This window comes from Cyanistes caeruleus, chromosome 5 (genome assembly GCF_971803275.1).
Source record: "Cyanistes caeruleus chromosome 5, bCyaCae1.hap1.1, whole genome shotgun sequence".
NCBI lineage: Eukaryota > Metazoa > Chordata > Aves > Passeriformes > Paridae > Cyanistes > Cyanistes caeruleus.
In genome coordinates this window covers 77661127-77687230 of record NC_141705.1, presented here as the reverse complement: position 1 = coordinate 77687230, position 26104 = coordinate 77661127, and the positions used below count along the sequence as shown (strand labels likewise).

At 42.1% G+C, this 26104-nt stretch overlaps 1 protein-coding gene across 1 annotated transcript in view; it reads right to left on the bottom strand.

Annotated features, from left to right (window-relative positions):
• Window positions 1-6204: 6204 nt before the first annotated feature.
• Window positions 6205-26104, bottom strand: part of ANKRD50 (ankyrin repeat domain 50) — a 39708-nt gene continuing 19808 nt past the window's right edge. Inside the window, exons 3-5 of the mRNA XM_086890537.1 lie at window positions 23367-23596; window positions 11444-14991; window positions 6205-9217 (exon numbers count right to left, since the gene is read on the bottom strand). Coding sequence (XP_086746663.1) covers window positions 11447-14991; window positions 23367-23596 — 3775 coding nt within the window. The 3' untranslated portion in view covers window positions 6205-9217; window positions 11444-11446. The remainder of the gene's footprint in view (window positions 9218-11443; window positions 14992-23366; window positions 23597-26104) is intronic.

The following is a 26104-nucleotide window of genomic DNA, read 5'->3' as shown; positions in this document are numbered from 1 at the left end:
GGCCAAAGCGTATTCCGCTGTGATTTGTCACAGATTAAATGCAATCACAGACGTTTCTGGAAGTATTTTTTCAAGGGTTTTGAACTCGGCAATAAAACGCTGCTCTCTCAGTGGAATTTCAGCTACAGAGCTCCTACACTAACGCCTAGCAATAAAGTGATCAATAAGTGATAAATGACTGACATTCTGCTCCTACCCACTGAACAATGGAATGCTGAAGGACAGTGACTGTTGTTCCCGTGGGATTTACTTTATTTTCTGTGCCTTTTCAGACTCACGCCTTGAGTCTTTTTACACTAATGTTTCATAAGCTGCTATTGAAGCAATAAAAACAGAGATAGGGAAAACATTTGGGAGTTAAGCCTGCATTTTCACACACGATATTGCATTGTTCTTTCTGAGACGCTGCAGTCTGCTGGGAGGAAAGGGACTCAGGGTTGCTTTTCTTTCGTTTTATTTAACTAATTTTTAAAAGCAGTATGGAAATTCTTGCTGTGTGAAGTAGCTTTCCCTTTTTAGTCAGCCGTTCCTAAAGATCCTTCGCCCACTGCCAGATGAAATAGTAACAGCGAGTGAAGCAGCATTTATTCCATCATGCTCCGTTTGGATTACCTTAAACTCAAGCAATTCTCACTATACAGCAAACTTCAGTCTGAATGGTTATTTGGGGATTAAAGTGGTTGTGGAAAACGAGCAGAGACGTTGTTTTGAACCTGGTGCTGGTGGGGAAACCCAGCCAAGGAGGGAAGGAAGCGGGGATGGGCACCTTGCTGATCGCAGCGCCGGGGCTGGGCAGAGACAGGCGGGGTCTCTCCTCTGGGTCCTGTCTCTGGGGATGCTCTGCCGGCTTCAAGCCCCTTCTCCTGCCCGCTCAGTGCTCAGTGCACCCCGCAGGAGCAGGCACGGGTCAGGAAAAGCCAGCTCTGCCTTGGGGCCAGCAAACCTGCCGTGTGGATGCTCCCACGCACATCCCGCAGCGCTAGCGTTTGAGGGAGTGTACCTGGAGACTCCCTGATTAATCTCAGCTAACAGAGGGTGAGCTGTGTCATAAACTGGCGGCATTTCATGTTTGGAGAGGGATTGAAGCTCTCTGAACAGCCCTCGGCTTGTTCCCGGGGGAGCCAAGCCTGCTGGCAGCCGCCAGTCCGGGTGGTGCCTGGAATTCATCCCCATGGAAGCCGCCGTGCTCCAGCCCTGCATGCAGCGACCACACCGCAGCCCCAGCAGGGCTGCACACAGCCGGCTATCGCTGGTCTTAATTGCACAACACGCTTAGGCAAACGTCCCCGGAATGGAAGAAACACGCTGAAATAGCCTTATGTAATTTCAGGCTGATGAATGCACGGATTAAAGTCCTCCTCCGAAGGCTACGGCAGCGCCCTGATAGCCAAACAAAGCCCTCCCACCAGCTGTTCCCAAGCAGGGGACAGCCCAGGCTACATTAGGAGGAGGATGAAGACATTTTGTCGCTAACTCGGTCTTCAGATCACACCTAACTTTCCAGGGCCCCTTCTGTCAGTCTCAGCACCCTCTTGGGCCGATGAGCTCCCATACCTCACATCCCATGCTATATCCACCCCGAGGACTGCCGTGCTGCTGTGGCTCTTGCCATGCCCCCGTGCTCTGCACTGACAGCCAAAAAATGATTCCCCGGTGTGTTTCTGAAGGTTTTGATTCCCAGTCTCTCATGTGTTACTGAGGGGCAGCTCTCTGGCTAGCCCGTGCTGCTCGCCATGCAGCCGGGGGCTCAAACAAGGCATTCCACTCTTCCCCCTGGGATGGAACAAACACACGTGTACAGACCAAGCCTCTTTTCCACATCTGTCTGTCCATCTCCACGCTCAGCACCACCCTGCCCCCTAATAATTAGGATGCCTAAATGAGGACAGAGCAGATTTAACTGAGCCTGGATTTTCCATGTGAGGCACGGTGCCCACAAACCTAGCGGTCCTGCCAGAGTGGGAAAACTGGAGGAGCCAAGGAATATTTCCACCATGGTGCTACCTTGGTTGTGGAAACCTGTTTTGTTTCTGAAGAAGCAGATTAGGAGTGTGGGGAATATCAAGTTTAAAGCAACTGACGCTACTTGGCAACTTCTAGTCACTGTCCCTGTGATCTGTGAAAATCCCAGAGTTAAATGAAAACAGATTGAAAAGGCAAACACAGTCATTATTTCTGCAGGGAAAGTGCTTTATCCTGGGGATACGGCTTGGCAAACTGGGAGCTTAGGAAATACAGGAGGGAGTACATCTGCTAGAGTAATTTTCCTTTTCACCTGGTTCCCGCCGTGCTGCACAGCGGCACTGCCGAGCAGCGCCATGGAAATACGCTCCTGCACCTGTGCTCCCCTTTGTGCCCGCTGTTCATCTGGAAAACACTCGTTTTTGAGAGCGTGCATTCCCTATTACCAGCATCTTTGGCTTTGGCTAAGAGCTGGAGAGGCGGTGAATCAATATTCAAGTTTGTTCCTGCTGCTAATAAGGGAAGAGTAACTCTGATGTTCCTGGGATTGTCTTGTCTCTATGCAAAAAAGGTCAACCAACTTCCCCACATGGTTCTGGGGCACAGAAATGCTCCTTCCAGTTTGTTGCAAAACAGGTTTTCAGCAGATGTGAGGAAATCCTTATGCTTCAAATAGTATCTTCACTTTCTGCATTGTATAATGCTCATATGAACTGCTCCACATTTATTCCAGACCAAATTCTTTTGGACATTTAGTGGTATAAATCCACTCACTGCTTTAAACTTGTGTTCAGTAGCTGATTGTCCAGTGGTTTTACCCTTAAAGAACAAGTATTATTTATAAACTACAGTGCACTTTTTCTATCTCAGCCACTTGTTCCTGGCTTAGTTAACACTGACTGACATAGAAAATATTAATGATCAATACTCCGGGTTTGGAAATCCCTGAACCACAAACAGCTAGAGAACATTCTGGGGAAAAATCACTGAAAATTTACCCTGCTGTTGTACTTTTCTATTCCTATCTGATATTGGTCATTGCTAATGACAGATTGCAGGGCTGGATGAATTTCTGGTGTGTCCTGAAATGGCTGTTCTTAAATCCATCATCCCATCCTGGCAAAGAGGAAAGACTTACCCTTTTTAGAAAATAGGCTGCATGTAAATGAGCCAGCAGTGTGAGCCAAAAAGCACTTTAGTATCAATTTAGGCACAGATTTTGCTACCTCTCAGGTGAAGGGAACCACACTCTTCAAATATTACTGTGGAAGCGGAACGTAAATGCTGAAGTCACGACCCCATGTAAATGACAATGTCCCTGAATAATTCTGTTCATTAATTTCACATGTTAAAAAAAGTAATTAGCAGAAGCATTTCAAAACCAACCCCATCCAGTGCTCTTGTGGGAAATCTCAGCAGAGCACAAGTAGAGTGAATTAACCACGGTGTCACCAGGGCCAACACTGCAACAGAGTCGGAGCGAATGCGCTTATGCCTCATTCCCGGTCTGCAGTGAACAGCTCCGGCAGCCAAATGAGGACTCTTAATTATGCACCCTCTAATCATCTCAAGATTCGCTTTAGCAGTAAAGTTTTTAGACGTGGCAAAGAGTGAGCTGCATTTTGAAGACTTCAGAGATGACATAAACCTTTCCTCCCTGCTTTCTTCTCATGCGGCTAAACCTCGTACATCACCGGTCCAGGTGCTTTTTTGCTTCTGCTTGTTTGGAGAAGGCCAGCTGGAAGGGAAAGCATGCAACTTGGTCCTATCCAGCTTCTGAAACACTTCTCTGCTTTCAGCACTGTGCCTGTAAAAGGATCTTATCTCTCCATGAATACCCTCAAATGACAGCCTTCAGAAACAGGCATCCCCATTAATTCGTCAGCAGGCTGACAGCTAACCAAGGCACAGGGGAGACGTGAGATGTTAGCAGAGACACAAACATTCAGATTGCTTTATCTCCCGCTCAGTCCAGAGCGTTACATTAGCAGAAAACTGGCACTGGGACACAAAGGCTTGGATGCATGCTCAGTACTGCCTCTCACAAAGCTCTCACCTGTCAATGAGGCTCCTGGATAAGCCTGGGCTTTTTCTATTTTTCTTTTCTAATTTTTTTTCTATTTTTTTTTTTTTTTTGAAAGCTCTGATTGCAGGAGGAAAAATGAGCATAACTCCAGAGAGAGCTTGGCAAGCTCTCCCCTGTGCCATGAGGTGGTCCCTGGCCCAACTCTGCAGGAATCTGCTGGCGGAGCAGCCTCCAGAGCGGAGCTGACTCCTCTCCCACAGCTCCAGCAGCCAGCCAGGAGCTGGCAGCTCCCAGCTGCATGGACAGCCCCCAGAGAGCTGCACTGCAAATGCACAAAAAGCAACTAAAAAAAGCAACTGAAAAAAACAAAAAAAAAACCAACAGGAGATGAGTTAATGGCAGACAACAGGTTATTCAAGGAGGCAGAATTGCCTAGTGCTGGGAGAGGCCCAGGGGCTTTTCCTGACGTTGTTTTGAGCCTGTTCAGCAACTGACAGAGCAAATGTATCTTCATCTCCTGTATTTCTCCTGAGTTTTCTGTGAAGTGCTTTGGGATTTACTGGTGAATAGTAACACCTTTCGTGAGAGCAGCACGAAAAAACAGCAACAGAACTATCACAATATTGTTAAAGCTGGAGCAAGATGGGAATGTTTTGTTCTTGGGGAAAACACAATGGTGAACTGGATAGCCAGCATCATAGAAAATGACAGAATAAATCATAATAAAGGCCCACTCTTGTCATTTATGGATAAAGTCTCTCTACGAGATTGCCTAATGTTCACCACGACACAACAAGACCACAATAGCTCTGCTCACAGCCTTAACTCTTAAGAGAAGAAAACTTTATTACTTATCTTGATATTTCAAAACAACTTTTTTCCCTAGGAGATGCAGGCTTAAAAGCTGTTACATCAAAAAAGATTTTGGGGGAAGTAAAAAACCAAAACCAACAACCAGACCCCAGTGCCTTATTCTGTCCCTGCAACCAGCAAATTACATTTTAATTCTAAAGGTCAACCTGTTTATATTATCTACATATACATTTGGGGACTTCTTTATCAAAATGCCAACTAGATTTCTAAGTCCCATACCCTGTTTCTGTGACTCTTTGTGGCACAAAAGGATTAGGATTTAGATCAAGGCCAAACTCTCACTGCTGTCTCTCCAAGGGCCTCCAACCGAAAGGCTGTAGTTTACTGTGCCAACCCATCTCAGCTTTCTTTTGGAAAATACATCTAATGCACAAGCCAAATTGTTGCAGAGATCTCACATCTCACAGAAGATGTGAAGCATTATTTAATGTCATTGTGCATACTCCATAGAATGAGAGATTTAAAACGGGTGTTGTATAATTTTATTTAGATTTTATTACAGTGCTTATCTGAAGAAAATGTCCGTCTCTGGAACGTAATAGAACTTATTCAAAGATGAATTCAGTGAAAATTCTTTGCTTCAATGAAAAATAGCCACTGAATTAATGCATCTCATACTTTGTTATTTCAGACGGAGAACTTAACAAAAGAGGGTCAATAGTTGCTGTGAGAGACAACAGAAATCCACAGAAAACAAGTCAGCAGATAATGACAATTTTGCCATTAACCTAATTTTAGGAACCAGTCGAGCCACGTGTGCCAGCTGCTGGAGTCTGTGTGGACCAGAATACCTGAAACATCATTTGCAGAAGGCACAAACTCCTCCTTCACACTCAAAAACCCTCTGCAGGGAAATGATGGTGGCTCTATGATCTGAAGGAGTGAGAAAAGATCACAGGGCAAAAGGGTATTATTGCCAGAAAACTTTTCTCCCCTACCTTTCCTAATAACACATTCAAGAAAAAATGAGTAGCCACCATCATTAAGAGAGCTTTTGCTTAAGCTGAAAATACTACAGAGAAACACTCACCAAGACAGTAATTAACAAAATCCATTTGAACTTGTAAAGAACTTACAGCAACCGAAATAGTGAATTTATTTGCCCTCATGGTATTTACAGTATATAATGGTCATTTTAAACAGAAGGACATGCAGCAAATCTTATCCTGCAAATGCTCAAAGCCACAGGAAACAATGCCAGGGTCTGAGGTTTGCTAGACTGGGCTGCTTACTGGGAACACACATAACGCTTCATTTAGTACTACATGAAAGTTAATCAAGTTTAATAACCTTTTCCTGAAATGTTCCAGGAAATGAGGTAGAAAAATTAAAACAGTTAGATGTCTGCTGAAAAGCAAATATATTTATTATGCACTTTAATATACACAGGGATTTTCGCTTAATATAATACAAGGAATAAAATAAAAATTTTACAATGTGAAATTCATTCAATGTACATTAAAGGCTATTTACAACCCACTCCAGGAAAAAGCAGTCTATCTGCAAACCAAGTTAACTGAGGAGTTCAGATGGGGAATATTAAGCATAACAGACATTTGCATAGCAGAGGAACTGAGGAGGGAAAACACCTTTCTAGTTTTAAAGAAACGGTAATGTTTTCAATACTGATCACAGAGAAGACAAAAATGCATCAATTGTGCCTCGGTATCTCCTAATGCATTTCTCTCCAGATGAGTTTTTCCACATGCACACAGTATTGATATCTGTGTCCACAAAACAGTCTTTTTCCCCAGCTCTCCCATCAAGAATTTTGGATGTCTTGTGGAGATGACCTTGGAAGGACCAGCAAAATGGGATGAAGAGAAACAGGATTCCTGTTTTATCTGGGCTTTTTGGGTGGTGAGAACTGCTGCCCTGGCAGAAGGAGCTGTGCTGAGTCACAGCTACACCCCCTCTGCTCACACCACTCCATTTACAGATGGGAAAGGGCAGAGCAGAGGGAACAACCAGGGAACAGCAACTTTGCTTGGCACAAAAACCCCTCACAAATGGTGATGCTAAAAATCACACGCAACAGCAGTGTTGGAATTACACAGACCTTCTGAGAAAATAGATGATTTAAAGCAATTCATGCCCTATTCCAAAGGGATATTCAAAATATTCAAAAGTTTCAGAATTGTCACTCTGAAAACATTTCTTACAGGTCTACTGTCTGCTGATTTGGAGAGAGGGTTTCCCCAGTGACTGTTTCAAATGTAAATATTATTCACACAAAACCCACCAGACTATCTGTAAGTTGCGGCCCCTTGTGAAATTTGCCATATTTTTACGTCCTCTGTCCACAAGGTGCAATTAATAACAACACAATAAAATTAAATAAATATAATCCCAATGACAGTCAAGGTCAGTAGAAAAAATGTTGGCATTCAGGGATCCCTTTCCACAGAACAAAACATACACCTAATAACTAAGAAAAGCCATATTCTTGCACAGTATTGCAAATGTACTATACTTGAGGTTTGGAATAAGTTTGCTGAGAACATTTTGGTACTTTTTTTTTTCTAAACCACTAACCCTCTTAAGCCCATTCTGCCAGATTCCTGCTATGTTTATTTTATAATTGTCCCACGGGGACAAGAAATTCAATACATGAAACATCCAGAATAATCCATACTGCCGTGTGTCAGCTTCTAACATCTAATTTTACTATATGCTGAATGCCTGACTAGAAAAGATTCTTTTTTTTACATTTAGGAAAAAGCAAGTAAGAATGGAGGTGCAAGATTTCCCCCCCCAAAAAAAAAAAAAAAAAGTATTCTGATGACAGTTGATCATAATAACCAGACATAGAGCCTTCAGTGCCTCAGAATATGCACTACATCTACATCCAGGGGCCGTTCATCAAAGTTTAAGGATCTACTTAATCATCTATGAAAAATAACCTCAGCTCTCTATCATCTTATTTCTGGAATGATCAGAATTGGAGTATGAAAAAGATGAAATCCAAGCCTTTAGAAGAAATACTTGCATACAAAAATAGGCTTATTTTCTAAAGAGCAAGGCTGTGTAATGGTGAAGAGTAGAATACAGCTCGCATTTGTAGGAGAAAATGAACCCACTCGTTTCATTTTTTCACTTGCAGAACTGTGCAAGTAAGATGTGCACATTCAAAGGAAAAACTCACACTGCTCACTTTCACAACAATGGCCTTGACTTTGCTCTCTTTCACACAAGTGAAATATTTCTGCTGTAGGAGCGGGAAGCCAGCTTTCCATTACCCACTCTCCCGACTGCTGATTAACCGTGCTCCAGGTACAGAGACACGCTGGCTCTACCTAATCCCCGTGAAGCAGTAACCACATTCATACAAGTTTGTGCTTTAAGGAGTTACTGTCTCAGGACAGGACTAACTCTGTAATCTCTGTACTCCCCAGGCAACGCTGTTGCTGTGCTTTTCCACTGCATTCTCGCTGCATATTCTCTCAGCCTCGCTCACAAAGGGTCTGCATTTTCCACGGTTTGCTCTACTGACATTCCCAAACATAGTCCTTTACCTTGGAAAAGAGAAAGAGCTGTTTCTAATGTATAGAGATATACAAGAAAGCAGGATCAGACCTTTTAGCACCTCAGACATACCCATATTAGTTACCTCATTACCGTAGCAGTAACAGAGGCTATTGAAGACCAAGTGTCCAAAATTTGCCTATTGCTCTCAGTGGTCCCAGTCTGACATCCAGATTTGGTGCTGTAGTACCAGAGAGTACATTTTTGCCTCTTAAAAAATCCAAAAGACACTGCAGGTGGTTGCAGTCCGACTTCTTTGCCACCACTGAACAGCAATTACACAGACAGAACAGACAAGCACAGTATTTATAAAATACTGTTATACAAGACTCGTAATTCTGGAGGGAACCTTTTGAAGTACACGGGGAACTGACAATACATGACAACAATGCAAATGTGACAAACTCGTTGCTTAGTTTCTTTAGCCACAGAAAAATAAATACAAAAAGCACTGCCTTTTCCATAACACAGTTCACTGTGGCACATGCACCTCTACCAAGCGATCTGGAATAGGAAATCAGAATTCCTGGTTCTTACCATTTTCAGCTGTGGTCAGGGAAATACAGCATGTATCTTTCTGCAATTAAAAAAAGTGCTCATTCTGTGTATTAAATACAAAGTACACAAAATAAAATTTCGAAGCACAGAGGGTTATACTGAGAAGGCAGCCTGAAAATGTAGGCACGTTACAGTAATTAAGGTAACTGTACTGTAGGAATCACATTCTTGAATTTCTAGGTGGACTAAACAAGCATTGTTTGCTTTCATCCCAGCCAGCTGATAAATCATCGGGAGCAGAAGCGCTTCTGTTCACAGCATCATGGAATTGGCCTGGAAGTATAAAACAAAAACATTAAGCTTTGAAATAGTCTGTAACACAAACAGGACTGTCAGAAATGGAGCTGCATCATCCCTAATCAAAGTCAAAAGCACACAACACCAACCTGATGAGGAAAAGCGTTTCCTGGCTAAGCCCAGTCCTGTGATTGATTCCCTGTGCTCTCTGCCATCCCAAGCAGCTACAAGGTCCCCACAACAGGAGAGCTTCCTGGACAGGCTGGGAAGCAGCAGCCAGGAAGCAAAGCCATTCCTGTGGTGCTCCCATGGAGTATTTCTGATGTGACCCCCCACAGGTGACTCATTTCTCCACCAGTCAGGGAAATTACCATTTTTTCTGCTTGAGATTTAGCAAAAGAGGAGGTAAATTACAGCCTGTGCCAAGCAATTCATAATCCACACACAACTGTTCTAAACTCCCATCTTTAAAGTGACGCTCTGGAAGTGTTAAGAGGAAAGCAGAAGGAACCATTTGGTTACCCACACCTCATTTTTTTAGCCATTTGCAAAACCAAGAACTTCACTGAGAGAAACCCTGAATTTTCAGTAACACACCATTTGTTCCAGATTTAGCAAAGCCAAAATTTAGTATTAGATGTGGAATGTTCAGATTTCTTTATATGCTGTTTTAAAAATCAAGGAAGATGGAAAAATTCACCAAACCCAGTCTTTTGATGACAGGTCAGGTCAAATGAACACATGCTACGTCAGAACCATGCAATGGATTTGTAATAAAGTATAACATGAAAGCAAAGTGATGAACATCAGGTGCAGGCACATAAGAGTTAGGAAATACAATCTTTAATTATACGTTTTAAAGTTTTATGGAAGCAGGAAAAAATTACAAATAAATTCTAATCCTGTTTGGGCATGATGCACTACTGTGGGAATCTGAAGTCCTTGTAACATTTTACGAACATTTAAGGACTTTTCTCTCTCAGCTGACATTCCTCTCTATGCCTGCTCCTGCTGTCCTGCCCCACAACTCATCTGACCCTTTGGTAAAATTTGCATTTTACAAAGGTGCAGGCTCTAGTGCAGATATTTTTGAAACACTTTATTGTTTCAAACATTTTAATTTAACCAAAATGCCAACCTAACAGGGTCCTGCACAATGTTCTATCGCTCTGCAATTCTCCAGAGACCTCAGCTACATCTACAGATGTATTCCGTTAAAATTGATTTCCAGGACATTTTGGGAAATGTTTATGTGTTTCTGACAGCTGAAAACCTTCCATGTGTGGATTCTGCACCACCTGCAACTGTCCTAGAAACACTGTGTCTTTGATGACCTGCAGCAAAACTGAGTCAGAACTGGCAAGAACATTCTTGTTCTAAGGAGCAGCAGCCTGAGCTCTCCGAAATGCCGCATTCATGCACAAAAAAATGTTTTCAAAAATAAGCAAGCAAGCAGTAAGAGGTGGGCACACTTTTCATAAAGATGCTGCTTCTCTGAAATTCCAATAGGAAACATACTAACACATTCCAAATACCCTAAAAAACATACACCTCAACAGGAAGAGGGAGAAAAATAGAACTATTTTAGCTGACTCACTGAAAATTCATGTCTGAAAAAGAGACCTGTAATTACTTTTCCAGCTTAAAATTCAGTATTGAAGAGGAGGTGAGATCACTAAATGACCTCCACTGATTAAGAACAACAGAATGGTCAGAAAGTTGGTACCACTATATAGATTATAATCTTGCACTGAGAAAAGCCACCTCTTTTATAGGAGGATTACCTCTACAGCAACAAAAACATAAAATTGAAGCTTTAGAATAGTATTTTATACTTATGCTTCATCCTTGAAATCCACATTCAGAAAAGCGATTGCCTATAATTTATAAGAACCCTCAGAAACTTTCTGAGGAGCACCTTTGTAAATAATGAAATACAGACTATATCTGAAAATGCCATGAACAGAAATTCTCATCTGTCCTTATGTTTGAAAATGGAATTCCACATCAGTGCTACGTGAAACTAATTGATCAAAGACAGTGGGGCACAATTTGAGCAACTGAATTCAACAGACAACATGACAGTAATCTAGCTCCTCTAAGGTCGGTGCTTTGAGCCGACAGCAAAGGAAATACTTGCCAGGTTAAGACTTTAACATCCATCACATAAGCAATTATGATGGTAAGCAATAACAAAATCTAATTTTAGCACATTTTAAATGCAATGCAGGTGTTTGGTTGCTTTGTGACTGGGTAAGTTACCTTTTACAATGGTGTTTCCTTCTTGTAGTTGAAGCTTGGGTCGCTACCTTCAATCTGAAGTTTTAAGGCTTGCTTAAGGCTGAGTTCCGTCTCTGCGGGGGGATAGCCTTCCAACACATCCTGATGCCCTCTGTCCTGCACTGTTCGTGGGACAGAAACCCTGCCGAGAAAAACCTGATTGCTCTGAAGATGGTAATTTGGATTTGTCATAATGCCATTTCTCTTCTTCTGCTCCCCACTCTGTTGGTGAATCAGGAACTGCTGCTGAGATCGACCAACTTCTTGCTGAGCTGGAGGGACCAAAATTTTGCACTGTGGCTCCGGTGGCATTGATTTGAGTGGCATGCTCGTGCCAGATTTGGCAATGGGCACTCGTTTATCAAACTGAGTCATTTCATACTCTAGCACTTTGGGTTGGGAGGAACTACTCTGCTTTATTTTTTTCCCAGCTGACCCAGACTTGCTGGAGTTGTCTGTTTTGCCCCCTTTGTTCGCTTTCGTTGATTTCAAACTAGGTTTTACTTGGCTCCATTCAAACTCGCTACTCGGTGAATTATGATTTTGACTTAGGGAATGAGTTGTGGAAGAAGGGGAAACAATGGACTGCCTGCTTCTGCTGCGTGGCAGGGAATGCTGCTGGATTTGCTCCGTGAACGACAGGCTGTGGAAACTATCAATGGGCACCGTCTGAGCGGTGGCTGTCGAGGACGTGGTGCGGAGAGAAGAATTCTTGGAGCTTTTCAGGGAGTTATTTGACAAAGATGACTTCTGACGGTCAACCGTGGAATCCGGAGACTCCGAAGGAGAACTGAAGGCGTGTGCAGGCCCATTGGATAATCCCCGCATTCCAGGCTGCATGTCTCCTCCAGTACTCCCTGAACTATTGGACTTCATGGTTAAGGACTGCATTTTAGAGGAGACTGATTGTAAGGGTTTCTGCTCCATTGTGTGGACTGGAGACGGAGTGCAACCATTCAGAGTCGACGCACCGTATTTTTCCAGTAATTTAATAATCTGGGAGTGTCCATTTTTGGCTGCAACCCGCATAGCAGTGCGCCCAAATTGGTCAGCGTGATTTGGATCAGCACCATGCTCCAGTAATATCTGGACAACGTCAATGTGCCCCTCTTGGGCTGCAATGCAGAGTCCAGTAGCACCTTGATTACAAGTGTGGTCAACCAGAGCACCATGCTCGATGAGAAGCTGCACGACCTTCACGTGGCCTTGCCATGCAGCAGACTGCAAAGCGGATCTCTTCTCGTTATCTGCAGCGTTCACATCAGCGTGGTACGTTATCAGCACCTGCACCATCTCCAAGTGGCCCTGCCAGCAGGAAACATGGAGTGCTGTTCTTCCTTCAGCATCGCTTGCTTCGACGTTTGCACCGTTTTCTAAAAAATACTCAGCCATTGTAAGCTGGTTTTCTAATGCTAGGATGTAAAGCGTCGGCCGCCCATCAGCGTCTTTGTAGTTCACATCTGCTCCGTGGCTGAGCAGTAGCTCAACTATATCTCTGTGACCTTCTAAGGCAGCAACCCGGAGAGCATTTCTCCCATCGTAGCCTCTCTGATCAATGTTGGATTTATTTTCCAGTAACATCTGCACACAATCATAGTGACCTTCCTGCGCGGCTAATATGAAAGGTATCCGTCCATCGTTATCGATTTCATTCGTTCTAGCACCTTGTTCTATAAGAGCTTCGCAGATCAACCTGTGACCTTCAAAAGCTGCCATGTGCAAAGGTGTCCAGCCTGCATCATCTCTGTGATTTTCATCTAGCCCCCTGTCCAGCAGAGTCCGTACTACTTCAACGTTGCCCTGTGCAGATGCAATGCTCAGGACTGTTCTACCTTCGCTGTCGATGCTGTCAACAGCTGCACCCCAAAACAAGAGAGTATTCACGACTGAAGCATGGCCCATGGAGGCTGCTGCCAGAAGCGGCGTCCGGCCGTTGTTGTCCGTGTGGTCAACATCAGCTCCCCCTTCCAGAAGCAGATCAACCACGTCCACGTGTCCTTCATAGGCGGCTACCAGCAGTGGAGTCATGCCATCCTTGTCACAGTGGTCGACTTCAGCCCCGCGGTCGATCAGGAGGCTGACCACCGAGGCGTGTCCCTTACTGGCCGGCACACAGAGCGCAGCCACGGACAGCGCCGTCCTCCCGTCCACGTCCTCGTGGTTCACCTCTGCACCGTGGTCCAGCAGGTGCTCCACGATCTCTTTGTGCCCCATGTACGCAGCCGCGATCAGAGCCGTCCTGCCCTCGTTGTCAGCTTTGTTAACTTCAGCCCCGTGCTGGAGCAGATTCAGCACAATATCTTCATGCCCTCCCCACGCCGCCGCTCTCAGCGCCGTCCGGCTGTCAGCGTCCGCGCAGTCCACTTTGACGCCGGCGTAGAGGAGCGTGGACACCACCTCCGTGTGCCCCCCCCACGCCGCCGACCGCAGCGCCGTCCAGCCGTCGTGGTCCGTGTGGTTGACGTTGGCCCCGCAGCCGATGAGGCAGTTGACCACCTTGGTGTGCCCCTGCCGAGAAGCCAAGGTCAGCGCTGTTTGCCCGTGGGTGTCTTCGATCTCCAGATCCGCCCCCCTCGACACCAGCAGGTTGACCACGTCGAGGTTGCCGCTGTACGCCGCGTTGGCCAGGAGCGTTCTCCCGTTGGAATCGCACTGGTTTACGGATGCCCCGTTGTCCAACAAGGTGCGGATGGAGTCCTCCCTCTCCAGGGCCTGCCGGACGATGCAAGACGTGCGGTCATCTTCGCTGTTGACGTGAGCACCGGCCTTTACCAGCAGCTGTAACACCTCTTGCTCTTTAGGAATTAAGGTTGACAGGGAGTCTTTGACAGGTGTGCCGTTCCATATCATCCACAAAGCCAGCTCTGAAGTCTCCAACTGTAAATTAGAATTAATGAGATGCAATGCAAACTCTTGAGCTTCTAACGGCGTTAAGTCCTTTGCCCGGCAGGTGTAACTCATGGCCAGCATTCTGTGTCCCTCTGCGGCGTTACACAAGTATTTCTGTGTACAGTGCTTTACATCCAGCAGCCACTCTGCAAAACTGTAATGAAACAAGATTTTTGTATTTCCAAGGCCATCGATAAGGACTTTGGACAGGACATCCAATTTGCGTTGGAAGTCTTCCATCGACAGCGTCATGTTTTTGGTCCACACCGCGTGATACAATTCTGTGGTGGTCAAGGGCCTGCAGGCTGCAAGAATTACATTAAGGATGGGCTGGACCTTTGCAAACTGTTTTCTCACAAAAAGTCTCTGACAGAGCCAAAGGTAGAGGCCATTTAATGTTCCTGGAATATCACGGATCTCCCGTAACATGATGAAATTCTCCACAACTCCATCTAGGACACGTTCCAGATACAAAAAGCAACCGCTGCTTTTGATGTGAAGCTGATTCAGCATTTCTGCCGTTTCTTTTGTGAGGTGTTGTCTCAGGGCTTCTTCCTGGTCCAAACGATGCAGAATATATTGCTGCACGTCTTTCACAATGTAAGCCTTTCGGAGGTCGTCCAGACTTATTTTTCGAAAACCTGTTGAGAGGGGAGAAAGTTGTAATTACTTCTGATCCAGTTCTGCTTAACTCAGTGTTGAGAGAAGAGTCAATGAAAGCCAAGACATTTTTGGGTGGGGAACACCTACAATGAAATATTTTGCCCTGTAAACACAGTGAATAGAAATTAATTATAATAGCAGAAACCTTTGATAATTAGATGCACTATTACCATCATCTACTATAAGAAAAAATATGTGCTATTAACAAAAATTATTGAAAATCGCTCTGAATTTGACATTGTGCATCTGCCTTGGACCATACTAAACACCTAAGCAAAACATCAAAACTGCAACCAAAATAAGATTATTAAGTATTATTATATTATTAAAGGAATAATCCCTTCTCCAATGTGGTTAACAATGGAATTCTAAGTAATTTTCAGCTACTTAGATTAAGACAATTATAATGCTTATTTAATTACAGAAGAGGGTATTTGCACCTGCTGCATATGCATGATTAAATGTATATAAATCACTAACTTGACAACCACAGTTTCTTCCAAAAGCTTTTATGACACAGCAGAGACACTCAAAAATTAGTTTTAAACATCTTTAGACCTCTGTGCCTCGAAAATTACCTACTTTTTGCAAATGAGGACTGTGTTCTAGCTTAACACCCTGGTTCTCTGGTAGGTGACTCATTGTATAAAGACTTAAATTCTCTCACATGATCTCACTGTTTTTCCAGCTTGTTTGCTCTTCAGAGGAGAAAGGGACATTATTTCATACACGCAGACTGCGTCCATCCCCTCCCCACTCAAGGAAAGGGACACCGTTCCCAGCAGCACATGCGAGGAAGTTCCCTGCGCCGCCTTAGCGGCCGTAAGAGTCTCAGGAATGGGGCTGAACCACGGCACAGCCGTGTGGATACACAGCTGCCTCTGCCATTTCAAACATTTGCTCTGGTAGGGCCAAGGTAAGCACTTGATGAGGACCTACCCTCTCTGATTAATGACACACATTGCATTGTTTGAACGCTGCTCTTGCGGAAGTTACAGGAAAACCACAGAGGTCACGGAGGCAGCAGCTTCAGTGACTCTGTTTCAGGCCAGAACTGCACCTCACTTCTCCAGGGACAGGTTGTGATCCCTCCCTTATAGCCAGGTCAGCTAGTCTGCTCTTCAAAGCTAAGTAACAAAACTCTAAATTACACTGAAGGAAAAGCAACCATAGATCTACGTGTTCAATTCAATTCTGGCCCCATCTCCATGGAAAAAAAATCATTTTAAATGAGCCTCTGAAGGATGTTGCTTCTAGATCTGTGTTTTTATTGTATTTAAACAATACTCTGTGGATCAAACTGCTCAGTCTGTGAGGTTGTTCTGACAACAAATTCAGGCTGGTAACAGAGCTGTGGTTTTTGCTCCCTGGTGGCTTCAGCAGAGGTTCTGAATGTCCCATTAAGTCATTCAGTTAATTGTTTAGTCTACATGAACACTATTCAAACAGGACAGATGAGAACAGAGAGGCCAACTTTGGAAGTGTTACGAAAATACTTTGCTTTCCTTAGTAGTTATGGAAGCACTACAAACAGGACTGAACCAATAGAACACCTAAAACAAAATCATGCTTCTCCACAAAATGAGATAATGGGAGAGGACACTTTTGCTCAGTCAGTTCAGAGGATAAGACTACAAAAGCAAGACTGACTACTACTTGAAGATTTTTGACAGAGAAGGCCAGGAGGAAGAAAATAATCTTTCTCCATTCCAGAGGCCTTTTTTTTTTTTTTTTTCTGTAAAAAGAAACACAGGAATAGCTTTATCCACCATAATGTGCCACAAATTCAAGTGATGTCCTAACCTGACCTGTTGGATGGCATAACTTATTGCTTTACTATGTACTTTATTAAAATATTCTGTATGTAACTCTGAGAAGCCCTTAATTCTTGCATATAACCCAAATAAAAAACTTTGCTGAGTAAGAGCAGATAATGCCCTGTGATTCTGCAGATCCCAAGCTCCCACTTGAAGTGAAAAGCTGTTTCTAGGTCAGGATCCTTCAGAAGATACAGAAATGAAAAAATAACAGCAAAGCCAGGTCATTGCTTGGTGCATGGACCCAGAGTCACACGCATACAAGGAGCTGTAATTAGAGACAAGTGTCCCTTTGCCTGGCTCATGTCTGCAGAGGGAACAGCTCTGCTTTGCTCAGTCTGGAGCAAATACAACCACCCTGCTCACTCACCTTCCTTTGAACTGCCCTGCTTCGCCTCACACAGATCTGTCCTCGTCCCTTGGCTGAACGAGAACAGGCAGGGAGCTCTGCAAACTCATTCTCTACATCTTTAGACCTAAATGACCCTGCTCATAAAATCCCCAACCTCTCCCATTAATCCCACATCCTTCCTTCCGATATATACCTGCAAATGTAAGCCGTTTTTATTTTTACATCGCTCAAGTGTTTTTTCAGCAGTGGATTTAATTTCCCTGCCACGAGAAAACCCCCGACGGACTGGCACAACACCAATCCTGAGATTTCAGCTGATGCTCAGTGTTGCCTGACTAATGATTACACTTCACCTCCCCTGACTCCCAGCCTTCACAGGAAAACTTGCAGTGATAGCTGTTTAAGCGCCTCTGTCTCAGTCTCGAGGCTTCAAAAACAGAAAACTCTTGCTTGTCTTGCAAGAGTACTTCGAAAAAACATTTTCATTTTTGCTTCTCAAAATGGGTGGGAAAGTGAACATGATCATTTTGGATGTGATAACAAAAAACCCCAAACAAGCACTCCAAATAAAAAAGTAAAAAAGGAAGGTTTTGTGTGTTAGGCATTTTTTTTCCTGATTAAATGAGGTATCAGCACCCAGAGAAGCTGTGGATGCTCCATTCCTGGAAGTGTTCAAGGCCAGGTTGGATGGGACTTTAAATAACCTGGGACAGTAGAAGCTGTCCCTGCCCATGGCAGGGGGTTGGAATTAGATGGTATTTAAGCTCTCTTCCAACACAAAACATACTAAGATGCTCAGATTATGTTGTTCCATACTAGAGCTGCAAATATTACCCTGATCTGCTCTTACCTGAGATACACCAAATATCTAAGCTCTTCAGAAAAGTAAGTAAATTTGAGAGGGCTTCAGAGCAGTTTTAAACCATTTGATTGGCTACATGTTTATGGAAGCCAAAAATTGCTTTTTTTTCTTTTTTTGCAGTATTTCCATACATTCCTTGTTAATGAGATCCTGTATATTGTGTCTGAAAATAAGCTTGAATAGCAAGAAGAACACAACACTCATACAGACCTTCACACATCCCAGGGATGAAACATCCTTTAAGGGCTGGGATTAACAAACTGCCATTGTAACAGAATTTTGGACATAAACAGGATGTTAATTTTAACCACAGCATCAGGCCATACTATAATAAGCAAATAATTCAAAAGAAGCCTGATAGATAGAAATGAATTTTTTAAAGTCTGAATTTTTTGTTGCTAGTTTGAAGAAGGAAAACAAAGCTATGTTTTTTTTCCTCCAAATATCTGCTTAAATGAAGTCATTTTACATTTCCAAACAAAGCTCCTGCAAACTTGTTTTTCAACCCTGCCCCATACAATAAGTCACTTTCATGGACAAGAAGCACCAAAATACTAAGAGAAAGCTCATTTTGTTTCAGATGTATTCCCATGAACTACTTAAGCTCAGCAAAACAGAAGTTACAGTAGACAGAACTTGCAGTCCCACGACCCTGCTTCTTGCATTGTTAAAATTTTTCTTACAACACATCACTTCCAACCCAATGGGAGCTCCAATATGGATTGTTCTAATTTATTACATTCTGGCAGTTCTGTAAACAAATCTGTTCCAAATGTATTCCTTGGCAAGACCTAGGGTCATTCAAAAGGGGAAAAAAAAAGTATCTTGGTTATAAATACTTTTATAGCATGTCAACTTTTTCATACTTTTAATAGTAAAAAAGCTATTAACTAGCAAGTTTCAATACTTAAAAATATCCTTCCACTTTTATATCTTTAAATGGATTTACATAAGCACATAACAGAAATTTCAAGTACATTTTAATGTATTTAACTGAATTGTTAGGTTTAGAGTAATCCAAATTATTACAAAGATGGCAGTAATTTGGCATTATTAATTTATGCTGCTGATCTAAACACGTATTGAATTAGGCACTTCTGTGGGCATTTATGCACACCTGCTCAAAAAGAATAACTTATCCAGCAGAGTAAAGGGCACCTGGAGACCCAGGCAGCACACTTAGCTTTTAGTGCATTTGCAGTATATTGTGCATTACAAATTTATCTGCCTCTTTTGCAGGTGCTACGAGACACTGAGGCTGCTCTCGCTGGTCCGTGTCACTGCACAGAAGTTGATTTAATTACATCTACAGGTAATAGTCCATTTAAAACAATTTAGTCTTTCCTCTTTAATTACAAGGCAATTAAATTCCAAATTCACACACAACTTTTTACAAGGAAATATGAAATTCCCTAGTGCAATGATTTCAAAGTGGTAATGAAAAGAAAGGACACAGTAATTAAGAGCTCTCTATATATTTCCCAAGCATTCTAAATAATTTTTCTTTCCAAACCCCAAACCTAAGCAAGAAATAAGCTTTTTCAAATCTTCAATATTATAACAGTAAATTTTACAGCCACATAAATATAGAGTTTATCTTTTATAGTAAGCATCCAACTCCCATGAAGACTTCAAAGAAACATGAAATTACCCAAATAAATTCAAACCTACTATGAAAAATTAGAGGGCAACTTTTATTTTTAATTTTGGAAGCAATCTCTCCTGAAGTAGTCTCATGTAATTTATTTTCTGGAATGGCAGAAAGGTTCAGCTCCAAATCTGGCAACTGATTTCATTTGGGGAATAGAACTACTTGGGTAGCTCCAACCAACAAACTGAGGCTTCTGAGAGAAGCTGCATTGTGACTTTTTAGTGTATTCCTCTAAGATTTTTGCATTTTTGCTTATTTTTAAATTTTTTTTGAAAAGCTGTAAGGTAAACAACCCTCCACATCTATTCAGACCAGTAAACAGTAGAAACATGAGAAAGACATGTTCCCGAGATTTCCAATCAAGAACGAATTCCCATAAATATCAACTCCCAAAAGTTCCTGTCTGTCTGGGACTGAATGACAAATAAAAGGATATGTGAGAAATGGAAGACATTGTCACATTCAAGTGGGTGAATGGAACTTGAGCTGCCTCTGAGGCTGAAGGGAACCCTTTCACCTCCACTTCTGATATTTTATTGAATTTTGCAGTATTTTTCTGGTATTTGCCATTAACCTCATGAGAACTCCGGCTCCCTGAGATGTGACATCTGCACAGTTGTGCTGCACTGCTGCACTCATGCTTGAGAAGGAATTCCTCAGAAAAATGTCAGTGTTTAACTGAGGGGTATAATCAAGCCAGATGTCACAGATACTTGATTTATGTGTCTAGCAAAAGAAGAAATTAGGTAAATGCCTATTAAAAAAAGCCTTTTAAAACCATTTGTACTTATGCACTTTTGCCTATTTACCTTTATGCTGCTAATAAGAAATTAGCTGCTGCTCACTCCAATTTATCTATGTAAAATTGCCTGATTTTAAAATACCTCAAGTTTTCCAATTAATATGAGGGATTTTTCAAGACAGGGAATTAGTTTTGTAAGCACGACTCCTGTGCTTTCAAGATTTAGTCTCATTTTAGAAGAAGCATTAGAATTAGCCCATTAGCTAAAAGTGAAAAAAAATATAAAACTATGTTCTGTGCCACTTTCATGCTGGAAAGGCTGTGTTGATGTAGCTGCTTGAGTGCCCATACTTGGAGCCAAATGATAACAAATGATGATGTGGGAGACAACGTGGATAACCATGGGTGCAAGAGAGAACTGTTAAATTTAGGGGAAGAGGATTAGGAAAAGCAAGCAGGCATCAATGTGGCAGTTGGTGAGAGAGCACATGAAGAGAAGGCAGTTATCTGTCCCTCTCCTTTTGTAACTCATTTGGCATTTGCTCACTGTGGAGGGTGACCGCAGACTCAGCCAGGCATCATCTCACATTTGGTTCATATTTTTGAGGTTGTCTCTGTAGCCACAAGAGGCAAAACTTTTTTTTTTTTCTTCTCTTTTTTTTTAAATTAATGAAAGCTGAGAATCTCAGTAAGGGGAAAAAATCTGTAGCACATTGTGCTACTACAGGATCTGGGAATACAGAAGGGCCCAGAGCACAAGCTGCAGCAGATGCAGGCACAGCTATTCAGTTTTCATAAATAAGTTGACACCAGAAGTGAAAGAACAAAGAGGATCAGAACAAACACCCCTCCTCCTTTTCTCATTCTTAAGAGTGCTAGGGATGATTATTCACCACTGGCAGCATCAGGATGACAGTGGGTGAGAAAGACTGGACTCTCTCTTCCATGTCATCACTATTTTCGGCTCAGGAGCTGCTTGCACCACTCCCATCTGTACTGCACACCCAAAAAAGAGCATCATCAGGACAAGGCCACTGCAGCAAGCCTGCTTCCAGTCATTGGGTACACTCTGCTGAAATGAGAGCTAAACCTATTTGTCAGACAGATCTGGAGGAAGTTTTCACTGCATGAAAATTTTAAGTGAAAACAGATACAAAGTTACTGGGAACAAATGAATATTGGTTAATGTGTATTTCATACCATACTCCAAAACTTTTTTACCAGAAAAAACTACAGATGGGATACATTTTCTTAATCAATCCTAAAGGGATCCCAATCTCTCTTATGCAGTTACAGTGCAACTGATTTTTATTTGGCCCAAATACTTGTTGATTTTCAATTCTGCCTGCCCACCAACTACATTAAAAAAAAAAAAAATTGACTCAGCTAAAAATAAACATTCAAATACCACAAAGGAGGAGAATAGTTTGCCCCAGTAGAAGACTTAATGTCAGTCAGTCCTTTGCAGGCCAGAACCCAAAAAGAAATACATATTATTTGAGGTTTTACAACACCAAGTTGCATAGTTTCTGAAGTTAACAGAAGCTTCAGCCATGCTCCTCCTATCCTCACTACACCTTCTGCAACCCTGAATATTGGCTGGAACATCCTCCAACAGTGTATTAAATGGGCAGCCATCACATTGGCTGTAATGTCACATTTTCCTTTCATAGTGGCTAAACCACAACTTCCTCCGAACAGACCCTAAAATTTCCCCTCAATTTGTATCCAATTCTTTCTTTGCTCTACCTTTTCCACAATAAAGATGAGATTATAGTATCACACATCAATTTCCTTTATGCTATTCATCAAGTCATACTCTCTGGAAATGAAAAATTAACTCACTGGAATTAAATTTATTTTAAAGGCATATCCATTACTTCTGCTGATTTTCCCTGTCAGGAATCCCATCTGGAAATATACTTAGAAGACAACAGCAATTTTTTAGGGCTAGTCTGAAACACTGTATGATTCAATGGAAAGGAAATAGGACTGTTGTGAGAAAGTCTTGTCTGTTTTTTTGGCAATAATAACATATCTAATCAGCCAAATTTTGACAAAACTATTCCCATATGAATGCCTGAAGGAACCTACAAAGTTTCTTTTAGTGAAGCTACCCTGAAGTTTCTTTTAGTTGCCACATACTCTCAAATACCAGTCTTCATGTCTGCCACTGATTAATACAGTGCTTCATTCCAAAATGCAATTATCCCATTGACCTTCTGCCACTGTGGAAACGAGCAAGCCTATGGGTCTAAGTTCTATAATCACATTTTTGTCCTAATTGTGTCCTTAATACACACAGGCTTTATACACAGGCCTGGAATCCAGTCCACATATTGCCTTTTATTGAATTTCAGAGAACTTCCAGTAACAATGTCATTACAGTGAAGAAATGTTCTCATGACACAGTAAAGCCTGGATGAAGAAGCTGTAAAATTTTTTTTTTTTACTGTGCAAACTTTGCCAAAAGCAGAGTCCAAGAATCCACATCTACATTGTTCCTCTCTCCAATTTCACCTTCAGAGATTATTACCCACTTTCTGCAAACATGGGGAGAGATTTTATTGGGAGATGAAAGGAAAGCCTTCTGAGGTTGTAAGGAATGGGTGTATGCAGCTGAAATACTTCTGCACTTACACATCACCTATGCTGTTTGAAGCTTTATAAAATGAGCAAAGCAAGAGGAAAACTGAAAACACTGAAGAGAACACAGATGCTTTGCAAAGATAAAATTTAACCCTAAAATGCTTGGCTGATTTAAGCTTTCCATAGTCCTTGGGAAACAGGGTGTTTTTTAGAATTACTACTTTTGCTATTGTCATTTTTCAGAACTAAGCATGCAGGAGTGCTTTCCACCATCCCCAGGGCCTGGCACATACAACATCCTAGGTACAGGTCCCAAACAATTCCCGTATTCTGTGCTCACCTGTAAACATTTTTGTAACAGCTTTACTCTGCTTGCGGGCAGAACACAGCAGGAGCAGCCAGGGAGGGAAGAACTCGAAGTGGCTGGCTAAAATCTCTGCTATTGTCCCAGATAAACTTGTGGAAGTCTGTTCACCCTCAGAAACATTACAGCCCTCGTCCACTGAATCCACCAGCATGAAGAGGCTCTGCTGAGGGGGCTTCATTCCCAAGAGAGGGAGCAGAATGCACCTGGGAAGGAACATGACACAAAATCAGTATTTTAAATGCATTCAACAATACACTGACTGTCATAGGATGAAGCTAGGATCAACTTAAAACACAAAGTTACTTTTTAAAAATAGTTACCATGGAAAATATTGAAGTAGACTAAACTAAAAGAAACACTTTGAGCAGGTAGTGGTGTGGTTCCTGTTTAGGCACCATTACTTTTCCATGAACTTCTAATTTATAACAATTTAAATTATGTAACAGTGTTCAAGGCTAGTTAGAAGACTTGGGAAAAACGTTGCTCCACTAAGAAACTACTTGGCCTAAAGTTTAAGAACTTCACTACTGTTGTCTCTGCCAAAGCTGTTGCTATCGCTTACCAGAAACTAATAGTGAACAACAGCTGGTGGTGAAAGAAGGATCTAAAAGACATATGAAATATCAAAGCTCAAAGAGTTCAAGTCTGAATGAATAACACTATTACAAAGAACAGAATTTCTGCCATACCTTCACAAATAAAATGCAAATTAGTAGCAGACTGAGGCATTCGGTAGTGACTTTGATGTATTAGCTTTTATTTATGTTGAAGTTGCCAAGCTCCTGTTACTGGGAAAGGATCATCTGCATCCTTGGGATGCAGCTCTAACACCACATCTGATTGTGTGGCTAAAAATTTCAAATTTGCATCTATTCTTGCTCTTTTTAGCAGGTGGTTCTTAAAAATATACCTAACTGCATCTACATGCATCTTTAAATAGCACTGCATAACCATCATGCATCTATTCAGTATTTCCACATTACACTACTGGTTTTTGGGAAACTTCATAGTGACTTAGGCCTCTAAGTTTCACTGACTAAATTATCTTTAAATACACTTGGCAAGTAAACTTTGACTTTACAGGAAAATGAAACGAGGTGAGAAAAATACATATCTGACAGTTTACTCTCTTGTAAATTTGCTGTTTGCACAGGTCCAGAAGGCATGCCCATTGTAATTATTTTTTGTTTTACTCAAGACCATAATAACTTTTTTTCATTTATTTTACTGAACAAATTTACCTTCAGAAGACTTTGGTCAACACATTATCACCTACCAAGCATTCAAATGGGAATATAGGAAAATCGTGCCTGTTAATGCAAGAATTTAACCCACTTCAGAAAGGATTCATAAGCCTTGTTAGGGGGAGGTTCGTTATTTTTTGATTTTTTGAGTGAGGAAAAAAAGCAAAATGGAATAAGTGGTGCACTTTTGATGTCTGACAGTAATAGCAGAACTTAGAAAAACAGACTAGGGTGAAATTTCTTCAGAGGTATAAAAAAGGAAGTACAGAATACTTGTGATCTGAAAGTATTCAGTATGACATGGATTTTAAAACATGGCCTTCACCCTTTTTTTTCCAGAAGCACAAGACTTCTGGAACTCTTTGGCAGTTCCTCAGCTAGGTACTCCTTCAGAGGATGCCTGACGTACAACTGGAATCACTGCTCACTAAGCTGGGAAGTTAAGCAGCTACCAATTTACAGAACAGGAAATTAAAGTAGCCATGAGGTTAAAATTACTTTCCCAAGTGATGCCAATCCCACAATGAAAGGAGGCGGTTGGAAATGACCACATTTTCCATCCCTTCCCCCACCACAATGCTGCCTTGCCCCCTCAGCTATTTGTGTCAAGGCATTTTTCCTGCAACATTTCTTACCCTATCAAAACTAATTTTCTTCTCACATAGTTCTATGTATGAAATTACTTTTTGAGAATGAATGTTACTATGAGATATGAAGAAATGGTAATGGTTATCTTAAATTAAAAATCTCCCTTATAATCTATGTGACCCTAACAAAATACTTCAGGAGCATCCAGAAGCATTCTCGTGTCAGTTTTTACCTGTTGGGAACACCACCAAGAAAAGCGAGCAGTCATGTCTGGGAACGATTCCCAAATCACTCTGCCTCCAAACAGGGCTGGAAGCAGATGGCTAAGGAATAATGTAAGCACTGGCCAAGCACTAGAAGACCAAATTTTACCAGTATTCTCAGCAGTCACAGCTTCCAGGGATTTTCTGAGATTCAGTCTTTGCAGTTAGCATCCCTTAACTGACCACATTTCCACAGGTTTGTCCAAGTCTTGTATGAACCGGTTAAACCACATGAGTGCTCTGGCATCCACAAGAGCGAGGCTGTCTGCAGCTGAGCTACACACTGCATGAAATAACCCTGCCTTTTGTAGTTTAAAAACCAAAATGTCCTTGTTCCATATGACAGCCTTCAACTTCTGACTGCAAGGGGCAGCGAGTGGTAATGTCATATTCCCACTACCTATGCCATTTGTACCACAGCCTCTCTGAGCTTTTTTCCCAGGCAGACTAGTCCTAGCACATTGAAGCTGCTCCACAAACTGCTGTTCCACAGCCCATTGTCTGTCTCCCTGTGCTCTGCTTCTTTCCACTTCACAATACTTGTATTTCTGAATACTAACATAATTTAAATTCCACTAGGAAAAATATATGCACATAAGAAATGAGGCACAATGAC